Source organism: Dipodomys spectabilis, unplaced genomic scaffold, assembly GCF_019054845.1.
Source record: "Dipodomys spectabilis isolate Male_0828 unplaced genomic scaffold, ASM1905484v1 ptg000138l, whole genome shotgun sequence".
In the NCBI taxonomy this organism is placed as follows: Eukaryota; Metazoa; Chordata; class Mammalia; order Rodentia; family Heteromyidae; genus Dipodomys; species Dipodomys spectabilis.
The window spans coordinates 2,778,636-2,801,775 of record NW_024870815.1 but is presented as its reverse complement, the minus strand read 5'-3'; the positions used below and the strand labels follow the sequence as shown (position 1 = coordinate 2,801,775).

Genomic DNA, 23,140 nt, shown 5'->3' with positions numbered 1-23,140 from the left:
TCTATAAATTTGTTTTTGGAAATAGGAAGAATATATAATTAGTATTTTGTATTCTAGACATATAGGCTTTCGGCTTGTTTTGTCTGTCTTTTTAGCAACTAATCTCTTGATAAGTAACTGTTGATCATCTGTTTTCACCAAGTGGGAAGACAAGTAAACCAAGATGAAAAACAGTAAGACTTGCTCATCACCCACTTTTAATTGTTGGGTTATATATTGTTGTTGTCATTGTTATTATTATTCGTAGTAATGGGCTTTGAACTTAGGGTCTGCGTGCTTGCTAGGCTGGCATAATACTACTGAGCTGCATAGCACCAACCTGTTTTCCACTGGTTAATTTTAGAATAGGTTCTTCCCTCCCAGTTAGGCATGCTCCTACATAATGACTCTTTCGGGCTTCCTTTTGTCATAGGGAATACAGACATGCACTGTCTGGTTTCCCTCCAGGGAGACAGTAACTCCTGGACTTCTTTTCCTGCCTGGGCTGGTCTGAAACCACAATTCTTTGATTTTAGCCTTTACCAGATGGGATGCGCATCTCCCACGGAAGTCTTGTATTTTATGTTTATTTATCTATTTATTTGTTGCCCAGGCTGGTCTTGAATTGCAGTCCTCCCATTCTCACCATCCCAAGTAGACATGATTACAGTTGTGAGCCATTAGTTCCCAACAGCTAACTATATGCTTAACTACAAGATCGAATTCTTTAAAATTTTATGGATTCCTGCCAGGTGCCAGTTGTTCGTGCCTATAACCCTAGATACTCAGGAGGCTGAGACTCTTATCTCCAACTAACTACCAAAAATGTCAGAAGTAGAACTGTGGTTCAAGTGGCAGAGCACTAAACCTGAGCAAAAAAGAAGCTCAGGGATAGTGCCTAAGCCCTGAGTTCAAGCCCTAGGAAACGCACACAATAAAAAATTGTGAGTCCTGTACTTGAAGTACTTTTATTTTTTTTTTGTCTTAAACATGAGCCTCTGATACAAAGTAATTCATCTGGGAGGGGCTCAAAGAGCCTTGTGCTTCTGCTAACTTCTTTTTCTTCCCTTCTATCAAATGACTAAAAAGCTTTACATTCAATCTCACTGTCCACGTAGACATGACTGCTTTGAAGTTAAGAACAGATGGTTCTAAAAGAAAAAAAGAAAAAGAAAAACAAAGAAAACTTGGAAAAAAACAATAATAACCAAGTTCACGTAAGAATAGATTCTGAGTGGTTCCCCAGGAGGACATAGTGTGACAGTGAGCCATAGCTAGTATCACCTTTGTTGAGTGTGACTTCCATGACAATCCTGTCCTTGGGCCCAGGAGTCTTCCGACCCAGGGATGAAGACCCACAGTCATCAGAGCCTCCTGCTGATGTCCCCCCAGTGGTGTTGAAGTTTGGAGAGCTGGATCTGCTCATGTGCGTCGGGGTGGAGCAAGGCGTCAGGCTGGGGCTCAACAATTTTGTGCGCACTGTTAAGACGAACAGCCCACTCCGGATTTGCTGCAGAAACAAGAAGGAAGGCACGGGAAAACATTCACTCATCATCTAGCAAAGAAGAGACAAAAATCTCCACAAACTCAAATTGAAAGAAGGAAGGAAGAGAAACCAAGGGAGAAGCTGTTACCTTAAAGGTGTGAATGGCTTCTTGGAATGTCAGGCCTTTTATTGGTATTCCATTTACATCTAGGATTTCATCACCTGGTGACCAAATAGGAGAATTACATGAACACTGAGCTTTAATTTGCTGAAACTGAACAGTTTGGTTAGTACTGGACTGGGCTGTTTATGGTTCCTGATTTACTACTATATAAAGTGATTTCTATTGTCATAATGTACCTTTGTGATATAGCTCCTAGGCACATCCCCCAAGTGAGACAAATAATAAAAGTGCATCTAATGGAAGGGGAGACACTGATCAAGATGCACTATATATTGACACGCTGAATAGAAACCCTTTTGTACAACTACTTAAAGATAATAAAAGATGTAAAATAAACACTGTAATCCCATCCTCAAAACAATTATGGGATCTAGAAATCTAGCAAAATGTATGCACATAAAAATGAAACCAAACAAAAATAAGGAAAACATCTTATTCTTTCTTTAGCCATTATCAAGTTTGAAAACAGATATCCTATGTAGAGGGATCAAACTGCAAATATTGAGTATTTTTTTCTTTCTTTCTTTTTGTTTGTTTGCTGGGCTTGGGGGGTCTCTTGAACTCAGGGCTCGGGTACTATTCCTGAACTTTTCTGCTTATAGCTAGTACATTACCACTTGAGCCACAGCTCCACTTCTAGATTTTTGGTGGTTAACTGGAGATCTCACAGGGGCTAGGAATGTGGCTTAGTGGTAGAGTGTTTGCCTAGCATGCATGATGCCCTGGGTTCGATTCCTCGGTACCATATAAACAGAAAAAGCTGCGGCTCAAGTCGTTGAGTGCTAGCCTTGAGCAAAAAGAAGCTTAAGGACAGTGCCCAGGCCCTGAGTTCAAGCCCCAGGACTGGCACACATACAAAAAAAGAGGCTCACAGACTTTCCTGTCTGGACTGGTTTCCAACATTGTTCCTCAGGTCTCAGCCTCCTGAGTAGCTAGGATTACAGGCATGAGCCATTGGCACTTAGTGCAAATATTTCCTGATTCATTGTTTAAAAACTTAAATCCACTGGCAATAAGTATAAACATGTACAGAATTTGAGATACCACTCCTATATTTGTAGAAAGACAGGTTTCCCCAGCTCAAGGAAAAGAGCTTCAGAGGCAGAATGAAGGCTCCCAAGTTATGATTGAGAAATGGCAGCTCCTCTTCCAGAAACAGTCTAGATGCCTGGCTCTTCAGTGTTAAGCTAGCAAGCTGCTGTCTCAGACGTTATACAGGGTCACTTCCCATTACCGCAGGGTGATGACAGAGTGCCAGCAGGTCCTGCACATGCCCACTTGCCTCTCCTCCACCTCGAGTTAGCCTGTCACCTTCAATCCTAAGAAGGATTGAAAATAATGACGTTGGGTCAATCTTTTCAAGCTGCTGATAGTGTCTGCTGGGACTATAAAAGAACTTGGACATCCTGTTGACTTATAAAAACTTGTTTCTGGTTTGTGCTTTTGTTGCATGGGCTGTTTTTCTTTTTATTATTTTGAATAACAGTTCATCAACCCTACAGAGATTCCCCAGAGAGAAGCCCAGATGAACTTTCGTTAGCAGAGAGACCTTGTCCACCACCTACAAGAAAATGCAGAGCAGCAGCAAAGCACACATTTTCACTTCTCACAGCCAGCCAATTCCAGCAGCCTGTTGTGTAGACCATGAAATCCTGTAGCAATGCTCGGAGTATTTTATCACGTGCCTTATCTTTAATGAAATTTCAGAAGTTGTAGAGTAAGTAAAAAAAAAAAAATCTTTCTTTAAAAATCACCTAGTATAACCAATTGTGTCCACACGGGAAAAGCATGGAGACATTAAAATGACTGCCCATGCTGATAAAAATTTATGTAAGATTTTTAAAAGGCATCTCACTCAATGAGTTGAAAATCAATGCCAATGGCTTATGTTTCTCATAAATGAACACATATGAAAAATAGTATTTAGGAGAATCAAGTGCCACTAATTTAACCTTGCAGGATGAATTTCAGTCATGTGAAAGTGCTCTGCTGGAGTTTTACGTGGATCTAAGACTAGACACAAATACCACCTGGGGGTTAACTCTTCACCTGCCCTGGAAGAATGGCGGCCGGTCATGCCACTGTTAGCAGATAAGCTTCTGTGCTTGCTCTGCTGTAAGAAGGGATGGCCCCCTGCACTTTTACCATTTTCCTAAAGTAAATTTCTATAACACAACAGCCCCTATAGTTTGGACCAACAGAACTGAAGTGTCACATCATTTCCCAAGACAACTAGAAATACTCTTATGGAAGACATATATTAAAGTGTGTGGGGGAATCAAGATTCACACTTTGATAAATGTTATTTAAAATGTCTGTTCAGGAACTGGGAAGGTGGCTCAGTGATAGAGTGCTTGCCTTGCATGCATGAGGCCCTGGGTTCGATTCCTCAGCACCACATACGCAACAAGAAAAAAGCCGGAAGTAGTGCTGTGGCTCAAGTGGTAGAGCACTAGCCTTGAGCTGAAGAGTTGAGGGACAGCACCCAAGCCCAGAGTTCAGGCCCCACGACTGGACCTCCCCCCATCCAAAAAAAAAAAGAAGAAGAAAAAAAATAAATAAAATGTCTGTTCAGGGGCTGGGAAGGTATCTCAGTGGTAGAGTGCTTGCTGCGCATGCATGAGGCCCTGGGTTTGATTCCTCAGCACCACATAAACAGAAAAAGCCAGAAGTGGCTCTGTAGCCGGAAGTAGCCTTGAGCTGAAGAGCTGAAGAGCACCAGGCCCAAGTTCAGGCCCCACAATCGACAAAAAAAAAAGTTTGTTCAGAATTTCTTAATTTTGTCATAAGAAATATGCATACAGTCAAATTAGAGAACTAATTCATAGTAAATACACAGATTTCAAACACAAACATCGGATTCTCTTTACTAAAGGCAGATATTATGTCAGTATTGGAAGGAAAGTTTTGGGCTATTCAGTTTTTATCTCACTCAACTATCATAGTATATTCAAGAGGGAAGATGAACTGTGATTGTCCAGTCCTCTTGCATTCAAATGAGGCAGCAGTAGGAAAATGGGAGGTGAACTGAACTCAGCATCAGAAACAGTGCTAGAATTTCCCGGTTAGTATTTAAAAGAGTGAGATAGTTTCTAGTCACCTCACATTTCGGAGTGTCCCTTTCTTCACCTGTAAAATCACTCTAGCGGTGCCTACAACAGCTTTGTAAACACAGTTAACGGGATACATAGATGGAAAGCCTTTGTAAATATTTTAAGCACCACACAAAAGGTGATATATATTTAGACATTTAAAAAGTTGGACTTGCAAGTATAACTTAGCACCTCAATATTACCTTCATTTATACTCAAAGGAACTTGCTGAGTATTCTTATGTGTGATAAAACGGCAGGTACTGAGCTTAGTGGTAGAGTGCTCGCCTAGCACGCATGAAGCCCTGGGTTCCATTCCTCAGTACCACATAAACAGAAAAAGCCAGAAGTGGCGCTGTGGCTAAAGTGGTAGAGTGCTAACCTTGAGCAAAAGAAGCTCAGGGACAGTGCCCAGGCCCAGAGTTCAAGCCCTACGACTGGCAAAAAAAAGAAAAAAAAAAAGGCAGGTGCTATGGAGTTGGGGTCATTTAGGAACCAAATGACAGGGTGGTTGATTTTGACAGGAAGATATTGAGTGGCTACTAAGGAATGACCAGGAACTCTGCTTTCCTACCAGCTCTGAGATGAGCATAGATCACAAAACTCTTAGGAATTTTTGCTCAAGTCTAGTACTCTACCAATTTGAGACACAGCTTCACATTCAGCTTTTTGCTGGCTAACTGGGAATAAGAATCTGGGGAACTTTTTCTGCCCAGGCTGGCTCTGAACTATGATCTTCAGATCTCAGCCTCTTCAGTAGCTAGGATAATAGGTCTGAACCACTGATGTTTAGCACTCATAGGAATTTTTAAGGCAAAGAACATGATCAAGGACTAAGGGCCCAAGTCTCCAATAAAAATATCAAGCCACTTTCCATGTACTATCCGATCATCTGATCATCAGCTCTTCCAGGTAGATGATACCATTTTAAATTTACAGCTGAGGAAATAGAAGCTCAGCTGTCCATGATGAGTGCTAGATTCAGCCTACGCCTACCACAGCCTTAGTTATTGTGCCTTTTACATTACACCTGGGCAGGGGCAGATCCTCATGGAATTGAAGCTCAGTGTTCCTAAGAATCACCAAGAGGCTTTCTCCTACCTTCTTTAAGTCTTCCATCCTCTGCAGCTGATCCATTTGGGAAAATGGTCTTGACAAAAATTCCCATCTGGCCTCGAATACAGTCCCGACCTCCAGCAATACTAAAGCCAAGGCCCTACATTCAAAGCAGATATGAGTCAGGTTGACATTGCAGTATTTAACAGAGGGCACCTTTCCTATCGCAGAATATAACTGCAAGCACCTTTCCTGCTGTTGTGTGTGACTAAGGTGTCTGCCTAATCAGGTGCAGAACTTCTGTTTAATGAGCCATAAGCTCCAATGTTCATCCCTTCCCTATTTCCTTCCTCAGATCTAATTACATTGTCTAAGTCATGCATTCCATTAAAAGGAAGACAGTTGAGGCTGATTTATATGAAATAGCTAAGATCTGACAATCTCAGACCTCCAAGAACTGAAATTTCACACAGATCAACCACATAGGTCTTGGGAATCATATGTTCTTGCCATATGAAAGGTGCCATATTTGCTTCAGTACTTGCATTTTTGGATACATTTTGATCTATGAGTAGTGTCAAGTTATGCATATCATTCTTTTTATAGTAATAGCCATGCCATGAACTTTACTCAAGGATAACTGGGAGTACTTCCTGAAGCTACAGGGTCTTGAGTTTCTGTCACTGGAAGCAGAAGTTAGGAAAAGTGGATGCAATACTCACAACAAAAAGAAGAAATGATTGAGGACCTTTCATTCCACTTTTGATTTTCCCTAGAGCCAGCCGAGTGCTGTAACTCTGCATCCTAAAGGCAAAGTGGAGGTAACCATTGCATACACTGGGGCCCACAGGAAAGAATGCTGGGAAACTCATCCTACAGCCGCTCCCTCTATCTCTCTTGTTCTTGTTGTTTTTTAATCTCATGTAACAACAGATAATAAAATCTAAAAACTGAAATTAACCATCCAAGGAATAATGCCACCTATTAGCTGGAAGGCCAGGAGGGAGCCTGCAGAAAAAGAGCTCACCTTGCCTTTTTCTTTATACAACCCAATGATGGAGATCACAGATGGCCGGATGAGTCTCCACGGAGATTCCACATGGGTGGTGCTCAGGGAGCGGGTGGATTTCTTCACGATGTGGTATTCCTAAAAGCCAGAGTAAGGTAAGAGTAAAGATATCTGTTGGGGGCCCAGGTACACAAATATGCACAGGCATGAAAATGTCAGTCTTTTGTTGAGATGACAGTATTTCTCTGCTCCATCTCTGGTCTAGTGAATTAAAGGAAGTTTACTATGAATAATTTTGGAGAAAGACCCTCTGCTGTTATAGATCTACATGCTTCCCCACCCTCATAAAGAACTACTTAGCAACCTCGAGCACTCATGTTGTTCTTTCCTTCTCCATATTTTACAGATCCTTCTGGAATGGAGTCAGGAACCAGAAACCAAGAGGCCTCAAAGATATGAGATAACCACCCTGTGGTTGGATGGTAGTTGGAAATCACTCTCCTACCACATCCCCTTCCCAACTTCACAGTCATGGTCAGAAAGTATCTCACCATTTTAAACTAAATTTGCTCATTCAAAAACTCAGTAATCCTTGTTTCTTATATATGGCAAACCACAGACCCAGACAACTATTATTCCACATGAAATATCCTGCTGAGACATGGTAGCTATTTCAGCTCTAATCCCTCATATTTGGAAAATAAAATCTTTTCCCTAAGCCACACTTTCCCTTTTTGGACCACAGCAGTCAGATCAGGTTATGTATTCTAAACATCATCAGCCTTGTACTTTGCTACTCTTAGGAAAAAAAGTAAATGTCTTAGGGGCTTAGATATTCTAACATGAGCCAAAAATAAATCATTTCATGTTTAATATACAAAAAGAGAAATCACAAAATAGATTTTATCCTTAAATTTGTGCCTGCTATGCTGAAATATAGAAATGTCCCCCAATGATATTTTTGTATCCCACGCAGTTTAGAGCAATTACACTGCGAAGTGGTACCAAATCTGCCAGGAATCTGAGCCTCCCAGACTTGGTCTCATAACATCAATGCTGAAGGCTTGGCGAGGTTACTACAGTTTTACTGAAACCACTGCAGAGAGGACCAGACACGGATTCGAGTCTGATCTCCATGAGAGAACTCCTCTCATCACTAAGCTTTGACCCTGCCTTACTCACTCCTCCTTGTGGAAAGCAGCCGAAGCATGCTTCACGGCAGAGTGCCGGGCTTCACCTGTACATTCCAGGCTGTGTGGTCTAATATAGTGACTGCTCACCACCAATGGCTGCCTAGAGTTTAAACATAATGTTAAAGATTAAAATGCACTAGTCACGTTCTATGTGCTAAGTAGTCACCTAAGGCAACCGTCTTAGATAATACAGACACAAAATACTTTCATCCATCTGTAATTCTAGCTACTCAGGAGGCTGAGATCAGAGGCTCATGATTCAAAATCCATGAGGCTCCAAGTAACCACCAGCAAACCACAAGTGGCGCTGTGGCTCAAAGTGGTAGAGTGAAGCTCAGGGACAGCACCCAGGCCCTGGGTTCAAGCTCCACAACCAACAAAACAAAAAAAAAAACAACCTTCCATCCCTGCAGAAAGTTTTATTGGAAAACTCTAATCTAGGCATGACTTTTTAGTGGAGGGAGAGAGAACAGAAAAAATCAAGGCCAATCATGGGGGAAATAAAGGACAGAAAATAAGCGAAATAATTTGAAGAGGGAAAGAACTTGTTTTTAAGACTTTTTTTTCTTTTTTTTGGGTCCAGTTGTGGGGCCTGAACTCTGGGCTTGGACGCTGTCCCTCAGCTCTTTAGCTCAAGGCTAGTGCTCTACCACTTGAGCCACAGCACCACTTCTGGCTTTTTTCTTTTTGCTTATGTGGTGCTGAGGAAGCGAACCCAGGGCCTCAAGCATGCAAGGCAAGCGCTCTACCACTGAGCCAACTTCCCAGACCTCTAACACTTTTATATTAGTATGAGCTTCCTTATTTCTGGAAGCAGCTTTAACAGACCATAGACAATCACCTGTGAGATTGTGTTGTGAAGACAACACAAAACAGCCTTATCCCCTACCCTGTCTTTGAAACAAGGATACGCCCTGGCCAGGTAAAGAGCACCAGAAACATTACCAATACTTTCCTGCATTATACCAACCATACTCACACATGTCTCTTCACAGAGATTACACCGTGCCTTAGGCAAAATATTTTTAACTTCCTTGATGTTCAATCGATACATCTGCAATGCTCATACCATATCAAAAAGCCGAGTCAAGACAGGCTGAGCCAACTCTTTTACAACACTACTGCCCCCAAGTCCCCCAAGGATTTGTGGGTGTCACTTCAACCAGCCTTCTCTTGCTCATAGGCCTGAAAACCAGATGGCAAAAGTTGAGGACAGTGTGTCTGAGGAGGAGCCTCGTGCAGGGTTATGGAGCCAGGGCTCTGATGGGAACAGCTCTTCTCTACATAGCTGATCTTGTCTGTCTGAGTTGTCACTGTACAGCAGGTAGGATCCCAGACATGGCAGAGGCGCGTGTTCAACCCACCCACCCATAACGCTGTTACACTGACACACGATGCTCGCATAAAATAAGCAATGGTGGTTCACCACAGACTAGAAGACGCCACTGTCTCCTGGCAGTTGAGCGCAATTTCTTAGTTCCAAAACACACAGAAGGAAGGGAATCAAGATGTTGAGATCCAATAGAAGATTCTTGTCTCCCTATTCGTTCAAACTGACTTCCTTCTAGTCCTGTGGGTAGACAGCAATTCTCTCTACTGTCTTCTTGGTCTCTACTCTCTGGCCTCAACTGCTCACAGTCCACACAGATGGGGAGTCCTTCACACTAAGGTTCATCCTGGTGTTTAAAAGGAGAAATAAATGAAACGAGCCTGGAGACCTGGAGGTTGGCATCCGGCCTGCTCTTCTCTCCCTAACCAAGCAACTGTGGCTGTGAGTGAACCCAGGCCCAGAACTGACCTGAGATGACCCAGAGGAGTCCAGCAGCTGGGGAAGGGAGTGTTTTCGGCCATCTCGGGAGACCTCCAGCATCCTGGCTCGAGGGTCCCCATTGCGTACCATCAGCTCATTGTATTCTTCAACAGACTCTAGGCGGTGGACACCTCCTGGAGATAAAGAGAGTGGGAAAAGTATGGCTTGGTAAGGAACGGGAAGAATCTTCAGTGCATCCATCCACAGGCATGAACACATGGCATTTATAGCCAAATAGGGAGTTTCAGAAGGCCTGGCATCCGAGAGACCCAATAGGCCATAATCAAACCAAGGTTTGAAGTGATGAATTGTTGCAATTATGAATGTCAAGTTAGGAAGAAATGACGAGACTGGAGAAAGGCAATGCTTATATTCATTCAAGGTTAGGTGTAGATGTGGGGAGAAAGTCTACAAACCAGGTTTGCTATGAACTTGAAAATCTGCGGCCAACTCCTGGAGGTATGACCATGACCAGATAAGTAATGACTTTTAAAGAAACTTTTTGTTCAAGTACATTAAAACAACTTAAGAGAAAGTGCACTAATTTTAAGTGTACCAGTGAATGAAAATTTACAGGGTGAACATATCCCTAACCTATTTTCCAATTAAAAAATACAATATTAATCAGAACCTCACCAACTCTCTTTCTATGATGTTGACTTTGGACATCATAAATCACTTTTGCCTATTTACTGAAGTTTATATAAATGAATATAGGCTAGATTAACATAGGCTAGATTGGGTCTTACATGTAATCTCAACGATCTCAGACTGAGACAGATAACAGGAGGATCATGATTTGAGGCCAATTCAGGCAAAATATTACCGAGATCCTTCCATCTAAATTGACAACACTGTAATTCCAGCTATGTGGGAAGCACAGGTAGGTGAATTGTGGTCTACTTCTGGCTTCACACAAACATATAAGACCATATCAGAAAAATAACTAATGCAGAAAAGGATTGGAGTTGTGACTCAGGTGTTTTACCCTGTCTAGCAAGTGTAAGACTCTAGTATTGCCCCTGACAAAACATATACAATATGCACTTTTTTGAGTGTCCAGCTTCTTGTTCTTAATATTTATTTGTGGGAATCAGTCAAATTATTGTATGCCAATAATTTGCTTCTGCCCCTCTTGTGTAATATTCCATTATATAAATATATTGCGATTTGTTTATCTGTGCTATTCTTGATGGACATTTTGCCTTGTTTGCAGCTTTATATCTAAAACAAGTGGCATGCAAACTTTGCTTTGGTAAGGGCCATACAGTATATGCTTTTGGTTTTGAGGTCTATGCATGGTTTTTCTTTTCTATTTTCCTTCTTTTTTTTAATGGTTCACTAAAAATGTAAATTCTGGGTTGGAGGTATGGCTCAAGTGGTACAGTACCTGCTTAGATAGCATTAGACTCTGAGTTCAAGCCTCAGTACCACACCAAAAAAATGTAGAAAGTATTTCTAGCTTGTAGGCCACACACATACAGTGTTTGGGCTGCAATTAGCCGACCTCTGACCTAGAATCTATCGTATTAAATATTCTTCTATCGGTCTGTAGCAGGTGCATATCCGTTGGGAGACACCCAGAGTGGAGGCACTTGCTACACACGCTTCACCTCTGTAGTGCTGCTCATTAGCATGATGAGTTCTAGTTTCTTTACATTCTCCTCATCCTAGTAGGTTCGTGAGATCTCATTCTGGTTTTGAATTTGCATTCTACCAATGACTAATGAGGTGAGGCTACTTTTCATATATTTATTGGCTGTTTTTCTTTGGCAAAGTGCTTGTTCTGTTCATGTTTGCTCAGGTTTCTGTCATTTTATTATTGGTCCATATATATATATATATATATATATATATATATATATATATATATATAATTTTTTGTTGGTTCTGTGGCTTGAACTCAGGGCCTGGGTGCTGTCCCTGAGCTATCTTGCACAAGGCTAGCACACTATGAGCCAGTGCCTGGCTTGGGGTTTTTATTTTTATTTTTATTTTTTTTTGAGTCTGGTTGTGGGGCCTGAACTCTGGGCCTGGGCGCTGTCTCTCAGCGCTTCAGCTCAAGGCTAGCGCTCTACCACTTGAGCCACAGTGCCACTTCCGGCTTTTTTCTTTTTGCTTATGTAGTGCTGAGGAATCGAATCCAGGGCCTCAGGCATGTAAGGCAAGCGCTCTACCACTGAGCCACCTTCCCAGCCCCGGGGTTTTTATTTTTAATGGATATCTTCGGTTACTAAGTCTTGCTGAAATCTATGTAAGTGTTTTCTCCATATCTGTGCCTTACCTTTTTTCAGTGATGGAGGTCCTGGGATTTGAACTCAGGGCCACGTGCTTGCTAGGCAGGCACTCTAACACTGAGCCACACCTCTTCTTCCCTTTTCACTGTCTTACGTGTGTGTGTGTGTGTGTGTGTGTGTGTGTGTGTGTGTGTGTGTGTGTGTGTGTGTGTGTGCATATGCTGGTACTGGAGCTTGAGCTCAGGGTCTCACACTTTTGTTTAGATTTTTCTGCTTAAGGCTGATGCTGTGCCACTTGAGTCACACCTCTACTTCTGGGGTTCTGTAACAGTATCTTGGATTTGTCTGCTTGGGCTGGCATCAAACTACAGTTCTCAGATCTCCGCCTCTTTGGTCCCTAGGATTCTATGCAGAAGCCTCTGATGCCTGGCTTAATGGTGTTGTTTGATTAGCAAGATGTTCAGTTTCAACCTAGTACAATACAGTCATGTGGTTTAATGACCAGATATATTTTGCAAAAGGCACTGTTAGAAGAACTCCCGCTCATCTGGTTGAACCACTACTAAATATCCACATGCTGCTGATCACAAATATGGTATATAACGTGTGAACACTGTTATATATTACAGACTGTGATAGACAATTTGCTCCAGGAAAGTTAGAATGAACTTGTGACTTTGAAATTATGTAATCACTTAATCACAATCAAGAAAAAAAAAAAAAAGAACCTGGGGAAGGGAGGGAGGGAGGGGATGGTAGGGGGAAAACAATGGAGGGGGTAACAATGTTCAAGAGGAAGTGTACTCATTACCTCACTCATGTAACTGTAACCCTCTGTATAGTAGCTTTACAATAAAAAAAAAAATATATATATATAAAAAAAAAGCCATAGGATGGTAACATTGTTAGGGACTGCAGAATTGGCTTTGTCTCAGCTCAACATCAAACACACAAAAGGCCCGGATAAAAAAAAAAAAAGGCACTGTTAGGGAATTTTCTCTCTGCACTGACACCATAGAGAAGGTACATGAAGCAGGCAACGCAATCACTTGGGATTACAGCTATACCTGGGTACCACTTTGCACTTCTGTGGTTAGTACTTTGGTGTCCTATTTAGCAAGCCTTTTTAGTATAGTTTTGCTTTGTTTTGGTGCTGAGGACCAAGGCAAGGCCCTGGCGATGGCTAGGAAAGTGCTCTACTGCTAACTGGTATCTTGAACTCCCAGTCTTAATTTTTTTTTTTTTTTTGGTCATGGAGCTTGAACTCTGGGCCTGGGCACTGTCCCTCAGCTCTTCAGCTCAAGGCTAGTGCTCTACCACTTGAGCCACAGCACCACTTCTGGTTTTCTGGTGGTTTACTGGAGATAACAGTCTCATTTACTTTCCTGCCCAGGCTGGCTTTGAACCTTGATCCTAAGATCTCAGCCTCCTGAGTAGCTAGAATGACAGGTGTGAGCCCCTGGTGTCTGGCTTCTAGTCATGATTTTTAATGGCACCTTTAGCAATCCCTTATACTGTACACTGTTTAAAAGTAAGAATTTAGGGCTGGGAAGGTGGCTCAGTGGTAGAGCACTTGCCTTGCATGCATGAGGCCCTGGGTTCGATTCCTCAGCACCACATAAGCAGAAAAAATAAAAAAGTCGGAAGTGGCACTGTGGCTCAAGTGGTAGAGTGCTAGCCTTGAGCTGAAGAGCTGAGGGACAGCACCCAGGCCCAGAGTTCAGGCCCCACAATCAGACTGACCCCCCAAAAATAAATAAAAATAAAAATAAAATAAGAATTTAAAAGATTTTACTCTTAAATGACGGCTCAGTTACATAAGTATAGCTATAATGCCACTATGATGTTTTATATGCTATGAATATTGTGCATAAGTTGCTTGAATATCTAGATATACATATAGATCTGTGTAATGATTCATTTGATAACTGGAATTTTAATCTACCTAGAAATTTCTTTAAAAGTGTTTCATGGAATAAGATGAGATAGCTGTACTTTTTAAAAGAATATGTGGATTTGTTTTTAATAGTGATGCAAATACAGTGCTGCCATTACAGGCTTATCTTTTCAGAAGCTCAATAGTAACTTTGGGAAGTAGATTTTCAAATATCTGAAGTCTCGTTGCCAGCAAGAAAACAATTTGCATTTAAAAAGATCATACGCTTAAGGGATTAACACAGATAAAACCAAAGTATCATAACTAAAGGAGAACCCTGCTGTAAGGAAAGTAAGAAAGACGGGTTAGATTATCAGAAAAATACTCCATGGAATGGCAGATGACATTGCTCTTGTCAGTTTTGGAGCCAGGCTGGGCAAAGCCCTGTGGAAATGGCTGGAATCTCTTAACAGACACTTTTAAAAAATAATTCCTGACTTAATAATTCATGACTAGATTAATCTCTCTCGGTGTGCTTACTCATCTGAAAAAGGATTTATTAGAAGAAAATCCCTCCTGAGCTGACAGGGAGGCAGCTGCCACAGACAGGGAGCCCACATGTATGTAGATAAACCCTGATGCTGAGTACCAGAGCGACTCATTTTAAGAAATTATGAAATCAACATCTGGGTTTTACAGGGTGGACAAATGAAGAGCGATTCCATGAAAACCTCCTATGCAAATGTCTTTAGAGCAAACACATTCTACAGCACCAGATCAAGACCCAATCCCTTAAACCTCTTTAACACGTCTCCAGTCTAGATTCCTAGTCTTCTCTCTCCCTTCCTCTGCTCTCTGAATCCTCTCTATCCTGATGGCTGTCAAAAGGATTTGTCATTTCCCCTGCCCCCCAACCGCCGCTCCATTCATAAATATGGGGAATCTAAACATCTCGTGAAGGTTTACCCAGCCTTGCCTGAGCTGCCCGGGTCTCTCCCCCAGTACTCTGACAAGCTTTGCTAGATCACATCATTCTGGCTGTCAGATTAGATTGTTCTGCAAATAGTGGAAGAGGAAACAAAAATACCATGAGTTTCTGAAAACTAATTATCTTCCCTTTTCATTGTCCCCCAAATCTAGATTAGTTTTTATTCCAAGTCTAGACCATTGCCCCTCCCTCCCCCCAGAAGCTTCGTTGTTCTTGCTTCTTCTGCTATGGTCCTCTGGTCACAAGCAGGACCGGCTCTCAGCCCTGCTACCTGTGTGGGGCTTATTGGTTGTGTTTGTGTGTGCTGGAAACACAGCTTCTGGAAAAGGCCTTCGTAAAGGCCTAAACCTTTGCAAACATTTTCCCCTCTAGAGCAGGAAAAAGGCAAGAACAATATGGATGCAATGCAACTCATGATGGTGAAGATCATAGAACACTGATGACTGCAGCCACCAAGAGGCCAGGAGGACTCTGAACGGCCAGTGCATTTGCTCGCCTTAAAGTTCCAATAGTGCATTGTATATAGCCGCCCCTTGTTTACTGGCAGAATAAATGTATAATTCTCCCTTTCCCCTGAACTTGCTGGTCCTGGACTCACTGTATGGACAGAATGAGCAAACCACATCTGATCGGTTCTCATCCGAATCTAGGAAGTACCAGGAGAGGGAAGAGAAGTGTTCCCCAGATCCCTGTGAGGTAAAAGGTGGGAAAAACCCTGAGAGTCTTTTTCCTGGCTCGGACAGAGTGACCTTTGGGATTTCCTTAAGTTCTCTGCTGTCATCCATAAAATAAGGAATGTGGCCATACTGGTTCCAAAGGTCCTGGATTTCCTCAGAGCTCTGTGAGTCTCTCTTGGGACCATTAATAATGTGGTGATCAGCTCTGACAAGACAGCTGACCTCTATACCAGCGTGACACCCACACCCCCACTGGCATGTTCCTTGGGGCTGGAGAAGCGTTGGTGATTGTCTCCAGGTAAGAACCTTCATGACTTCTCACTTGTCTCAGTCATCATTAATGCTCTTTGTAACAAATCCATCTTCAATCATTCATTCTGCCTAATTCTGAGACTTGCAAATAGGAAACAGTTCATCTTATCAATTGGTTTGAAAAGCCAGGCTGGAGGTGTGACTCAAGCTGGTGAGGCACCAGCTAAGAGCAAGGTCATCCAGCTAAGAGCAAGCCCACGGGGTTGCCAGGTCCTGAGTTCAAATCCTGGTATCAGATGAATTTGGTGATGTATTTGATGGCTACCTGAGAAGAAGTCTGGACACTTAGAGAAAGAGATATTTTTGGCTGGCAGTCAAGTCACCGCCTACCCTACCAATTTGGGTGTTTTTATGGATAGTAGCATACTATGCATTGTGATAGATGGGCTGTTCCATAGAGGGTCACCGGAAGCCCTGTTATAAGAGCATTTAACTTAAACCTACACAGATGGCCACATGCACTTTGCTATGGCTCCAATAAAAATATTCATTAGGCAGGTAGTCTTTAAAGGAGGTGTTATGACACAGGTAAGCGTCATGTAGGGAGAGACAATTTTGAGATTTTAAGGGAAAAAAAGGGCTCATCTTGCCTGGGATGGCAGGAATACCTGTAATCCCAGCACTCAGGAGGCTGAAGTAGGATGGCAAGTTCAAGACCAGCCTGGACTCTTATATACCAAGTCAATGTCTTCACTTACCTGAAAGGCGACTCTTGAGCTTCAGCTTACTGTTGTTCTGTTTGGGGCTTTCTGAGCTCTCCTTGGATTCTTCCTGGGGTTCCTCCATCCCGGGTATCTGAAAGGCAGAGGGCATGGAGCTGGTGAGAGGCTGGTCCATGCCGATGCCTTGTGCTACCCTCTGCAAGAGGTTAGCACAGTGAGGCTGGAGGCGCAGCCACACAGGTGTCATGTGAGGAGAAAAAGGTTCAGCGGCTCATAACCCAGCCCTTCAGATAACCTGCCTAGACAGCACCGCCTCCCCAGCACCATCCCCCACGCCGCCAGGACCACGAAGCTTCCAAACTGGAAAGGACCCCTGGGCTCCTTCCTCTCTCATGACATAGGAGGAACCTTGTCGAGTTCGCCATCAGGAGTTAATGGCAGAGCCGCAGCTAGAGGCCAGGTCTCCCAGCTAGTGGCTCAGGGCTTTGGCTACAATGCAACAAATATGAACTAATCAAACCCAATTCTACAGTTCCTAAAATACAGCCAAACTTGGATTTTTGTGGCAAATAACTACAGGCATGCGTTGCTTAATGACTAGAATATGTTCTGGGAAATGCAATGTGAGGCAATTCTGTCACTGTGCAACTTCATAAGGGATTCAGTCAGGCCCTGGCTGGTCTAGGCCAGTGATCCTGCAAACCCTTGGGATCCAACCAGAGAGGAGATGAACTTGAGATATCGGAGGCTGCCACCACCACTTTGTGTTTTGGGAACAGAACATTCAAACTTAATGCAAATCTCTGTCCTTCAATTGTTTATTTTCCCTTTGTTTAATTTTGATGGTACTGGGATCTGAACCCAGGACCTTGAGTGTGAAAGTCAGGAGCTTTCCCAATTGAGTAATCCCCCAGCCATCAGTTATTTTCTTATTGGCATATATTAATCTTAAAAAGGGATTTCATTGTGATATTTGCATACAACCACAGAATGTGCTTTGGTCAAACTCACTGCTCCCTTACTTCCTTATCTGCTCTCTCTCCTTGGCAAACAATTTTTAATGAATTTCACTTATTCTATTTTCATATATGCATATAAAGTACTTCAATCATGTTCACTCTCTGAATTCTCTCCTTCCCCCTTGTTCCCATCTCTCGATGGTCCCTGTTTTTTTTTTAAACCAATAGAATTTAAAAATTATTTTTTAAAAGTCATCCGAAGGAGTTTCAATTCAACCTGTCGGTTTTGCCCATGTTATATTCTTCACACTCATTTTTTTTAAAGGTCTAGATTTTGCGTATGTGAGAGAACATGGCATTCAGGGCATACTGTTTTGCAGTGAATGTTTTAAAATAAGGAATACACCCTAAAACAATAATTAAAAAGTATAGTAAGAATCTAAACCAGTCACACAGTTACTTATTGGCTCTTTTGTCTTGTATGTAACTGTAGTGTGTGTGTGTGTGTGTGTGTGTGTGTGTGTGTATGCATGTATATGACTGCTGGTGCAGGTTTATTTACACCAGTATCAACACTCATGGGTAATTGATTTCACTAAGATGTCACTAGGCAACAGGAATTTTCAATCCTCATTATTATCTTATGGGCCCACCATTGTCGATGTCGTCTGTCAACGACAACATTGTCAATGACAATTGACATGGGTCTGAACAGCCTTCATTCGGCCTGAATAGCAATTAAGCACCGAGCATCGCCAAGGTTCTGTGGAGGTGCAGTCATATCTATAGACACACAGGCTGTGTGTCCATAGAATCAGACCCCAGAGACAACCCCATGGCTCATGTCCTCATCCTGAAAAAGCCAAACATGCTCAAAACTACAATGTTTAGATTATAAACGGAAACTTACATGTTTGGAAAGTGTTCGTTAAACTTTAGTGTTTGTGTGTGTGTGTGGGGGGGGGGTATCAAACTTTGAGACACAACAAACAATGCATTTCCTCTTTCAAGATTTCAGAGGGAAAAAAGCTTTACATTAAAATAGATAAGACTTACGTTATAGAACATACAAACATTTAAAAAAGACACATGAATTATCCTTTGACAGTAATCATCTGTTGAAAACTCAAGCAATCATGTTATAAGAGAAAATCCCACCTGATTTTAACAGGTGATAAAAAAATTATTCATTGTGTATCAAATACACTTTATAACAATGCATAAAAAAGTAAAGTGATCCTCTAGTAACTCTTCTCTTATGAAGTAATTTATAGCATACATGCCATTGAGAAGCATCTTGTTTCTTCCTTGAATTCAAATCTTGCCGGATAAGGCAAAGGATGAAAGGTCTGAGAATGGGGGAGATGCAGGTCACATTAAGGAAGGGGCAACTGGGAAAAGAAATTCTGACACATGAAACGATGATAATGTCACTTTACTGCATTCAGATTTTAATGTCCAGGTTGAAGGAAAAGCAAGAATGGAATCCTGAAGATAGTTTTAGAGATTCTCCAAGGATATCTTTCCTGAGACCAAGGCAAGCCCAGAGAATACGAGCTGTTTTTGAGGCATGTCAGAGATCAGTGCCAACCCGGGGATGCGCAAACAGAAATAAGGCAGGACTTCTGTTTTGCTTGCTTGAAAAACTTTACAGAACAACCTGTCTCCAGACTGTAAACAGTGATTACCGGAGGCTGAGGAAAGCGCCTGGTGGGTTTTCTTTCTTATTTTTATTCCCCCTGGTCATACCACCTGGCCTGCTAGGCTGCCAACTTTCAGATAAAGGTATTCCCCAGCTTGAATGCCATTATCTCTCCTGGTACCCATTAAATGAGCCGTTTATTACACAGCAGCCAAGGATGATCCCATCAGACATAGTCTGTCTAAGATGTTCATATCTGGGGAGGAACTCCGATCTTGCCTCCTGTCTCTATTTATGGAGTACTCATTACCCAGTCTTTATAACACAGCTCTTATTAATCCCTCAGGGCACCAAAGAATAAAATGAAACTTGATTTCTCTGATCTACAAAATGCTAGTATGGGGGCTGGGAAGGTGGCTCAGTGGTAAAGCGCTTGCCTTGCATACCTGAGGCCCTGGGTTTGATTCCTCAGCACCACATAAGCAAAAAGAAAAAAGCTGGAAGTGGTGCTGTGGCTCAAGTGGTAGAGCGCTAGACTTGAACTGAAGAGCTGAGGGACAGCGCCCAGGCCCAGAGTTCAGGCCCCACGACCGGACCCGCTCTCCCCCCCCCCCCTAAAAAAAATAATGCCAGTAATGCGTTCCAGTACTGGAGTCTGAATGCTGTCCCCTTAAGAGTTTTTTGCTCAAAGCTAGTGCTTTACCACTTGAGACACACAGCTCCACTTATAGCTTTATGCTAGTTAATTGGAGATAAGAGCCAGGCACTGGTGGCTCATGCCTGTAATCCTAGCTACTTAGGAGGCTGATATCTGAGGATCACAGTTCAAAGTCAGTCCGGGCAGGAAAGTCTGTGAGTCTCGTATCTCAAATTAACCTCCAGAAAAATCAGAAGTGTCGCTATGGCTCAAAGTGGTAGCGTACTAGCTTTGAGCAAAAAGAGCTCAGGGACAGTGTCCAAGCCCTGAGTTCAAGCCCCATAACTGAGAGAGAGAGGGGGCAGAAAGAGAGCTAGAGGGGGTAGAGGGGGGGAGACAGAGAGAGAGAGAGGAGACCCACTGACTGTCCTGCCCATGCTGACTTCAAGTTGAGATCCTCAGATGTCAGCCTCTCAAGTAGCTAGGATTAAGACTTGAGCCATTGGCATGGCACCTGGCAAAGGAATCTCAGGAAAGGGCATGGTTCTAATTTAACCTCATAACTAGACCAGTAAGAATGAACTGAGTTATCTTAAGGTAGTGAAAAGTCCACATAGCGGAGATTAACATGGGAGTGACATCTTCTATCAAAACCTACTAAAAGAGCTAGAGTAGGTATCTTAGTCCATTTTATGTTGCCCTAACAGACTTCCACAGACTGGGTCATTAATAAAAGCAATTAATCTCTCACAATTCTGGAGGTTGAGAAGTCCGGCTTTTGGTGGGAGCCCTATTGCTGCATTATTCCCTGGCAGAAGACGGAAGGGCAAGAAACCCAGACAGTGTGAGAACAAAAAGGCCAAACTTGCCAGCTTGCTCTTGCAATACATAATCGAGTCCTACAAGGACAGAGTTAATACTCATCACCTTCTACAGCCTCATCTCCCAAACTCTATTGGATTTGGGATTCAGTTTCCCACACATGAATTTATTCAAACCACAGCAAGAGAATTCTGAATGTAAAGGCGACGATTTCCTCTTGAGCCAAACTGGTTTGCTGAGCAGTCAGGAGGCTTGCAAGCCAACAAGCAGGAAGTGGATGGCTTGGACACATTAGTTCCAGATTATAACAGGAAAGAGCAGCATACTGAGTGTAACTGTGGTTATAACGAGCCTTTCTTTAGTCTTACACTATTGTCTGAGAATGGCTATGTTCTGAGAACCCCTTTGCTGTGTGCACTTTCCCCCCATGCACAGAACAAACGGAACTGTGTGAAAATACCATCTAGTTATTCTAAAATGAACATTCCAGAAAGTTCTCCTGGGAGACCAGTGAAGCAGTTGATATGTTCTATTATTCACAAGCAGCTTCTAGTTCATGTGTCATAAAACAATGGCAGGATACCCTTAGAATCTAACAAAGTTGCCAATTTCCATGTTCAGGTTGGTCCTTGCCATGTTTCTCTGTGTTTGTATCCTGTGAAATTCTCTCTCAATAAAGCAGCAGCTTTAGCTTCTGGTTTTGCAGAGGGTAGTAGTCAGAGTGGCTAAGTATCCAGGGCACAAATCCTGGTGGTACCATATTATTCACAGCATAGGCACAGGAGGTACCCTGCTAAGCTTCAGTGTCCTCATCAGCAATAAGGATCTGTCCTTAAGAAGGAAATCACAGCAGGTAGCTCACGCCTGTAATCCTAGCTACTTGGGAGGTTGAGATCTGAGGATCACGGTTCGAAGCCAGCCCGGGCAGGAAAGTCCGTGACACTCTTTTTTTTTTTTGGGTCCGGTCGTGGGGCCTGAACTCTGGGCCTGGGCGCTGTCCCTCAGCTCTTCAGCTCAAGGCTAGCGCTCTACCACTTGAGCCACAGCGCCACTTCCAGCTTTTATTCTTTTTGCTTATGTGGTGCTGAGGAATCGAACCCAGGGCCTTAGGCATGCAAGGCAAGCACTCTACCACTGAGCCAACTTCCCAGCCCCCGTGACACTCTTATCTCTATTAAACCACCAGAAAACTGGAAGTGGTGCTGGCTCAAGTGGTAAAGTGCTAGCCTTGAGCTGAAGAGCTGAGGGACAGAAGCCAGGCCCAGAGTTTAAGCCTCATGCCCGCCCTCCTGCCCGCCCCCCCCCCCCCCCAAGAAATAATATTGGTTTCTGATTAATTGTGGCATATTTCCTCTGGGAAACCACATAAATGAGACCAGGAATTGATTTTTTTTTTTTAAAGTAGACATCCTCCCATCCAATGGAAAATGGAAGAGTAGCCATTCAGGAGAACAGTCAAGCAGTCAAATGTGTGGGGATAGATCTGATTTATGTTGAGTTCTAAATAAGATGAGAGAAAGTGTAACAACATCCCAGATGAACTTGCCAGAGAGCTTCTCAAGGCTCAGAAGCTGCCCACAGAGGACCTCTAGAAGTAGACATGAAGGGAAGGCTGAGAGATCTCTAGAAGTAGACATGAAGGGAAGGCTGAGAGATCTCTAGAAGTAGACATGAAGGCAAGGCTGGGCAGGGGATAAGAAGCAGCTGAGAATTAAAATGGATTCACAAGTGTTGGTGGTAGTTTGATTCTGAAGGTGTTTCCTAGAGATGTAGTATAATCTAGACAAATCTTGGCACATCCAGTCATCTGGAGAGCTTTTGTTAAGCAGAAAGAGGACCAAATTGTGGAGGAAGAACAGAGCTGGACTCTGGAATTTATGCCTTTCCTGGGACAAAGGGAAGTACTGGACAAAGTGAAGACACAGGCTGGGCTGCACCTCCCCTAGTACTTCCTGCCCTCCCAAGTTCACCTTAAGAGACAGAGAATGGGAACACAGAAGCTTCTCAGATGCCTTGACTAGATTATCAAGCAAAAACAAACAAACAAAAACAGGATTACTCTCATGTGGATAATAATTTAGAATCTAGAATGTATATATTTTAATATTTAGAACATAATATTTTACGGCCTGGTGTGGTAGCTCACACCTATAATCCTAGCTCCTTGGAGGCAGAGATTGGGAGGACTGTAGTTTGAGGCCAGTCTGGGCAAAATGTTAATGTGACCACCATCTCAACCAATTAAAAACCAGGCATGTTGGTATACGCCTGTGATTCCAGGTCTCTTAAGTAGGGAAACTGACCCTGGCAAAAAATTGAGATCCTATCTGGAAACTAAAGAAAAAAAACAAAGAGGGCTGCAAGCGGTAGACTGCCTGTGCATTCAATTTCAGCACCACTACCAATAACAACTAACAACAGCAGTAAGAAAGAAAAAATACATGTGCATTTTACTCAGTAGTTAAGGAAACCTGTTTTACTTAATACATGAAGTAGAGGCAGAGTGTATAGCATGCATTG

The 23,140-nt window shown here is 42.7% G+C and overlaps 1 protein-coding gene across 1 annotated transcript in view; it reads right to left on the bottom strand.

The window, feature by feature from the left end:
• The window catches only part of LOC122116939 (PDZ domain-containing protein 2-like), a 90,924-nt gene that overhangs the window by 28,981 nt on the left and 38,803 nt on the right, over positions 1 to 23,140 (bottom strand). The window contains exons 5-10 of the mRNA XM_042690526.1: positions 16,597 to 16,693; positions 9,797 to 9,942; positions 6,824 to 6,943; positions 5,842 to 5,956; positions 1,614 to 1,687; positions 1,264 to 1,489 (exon numbers count right to left, since the gene is read on the bottom strand). Of these exons, the coding sequence (XP_042546460.1) occupies positions 1,264 to 1,489; positions 1,614 to 1,687; positions 5,842 to 5,956; positions 6,824 to 6,943; positions 9,797 to 9,942; positions 16,597 to 16,693 (778 nt within the window). The remainder of the gene's footprint in view (positions 1 to 1,263; positions 1,490 to 1,613; positions 1,688 to 5,841; positions 5,957 to 6,823; positions 6,944 to 9,796; positions 9,943 to 16,596; positions 16,694 to 23,140) is intronic.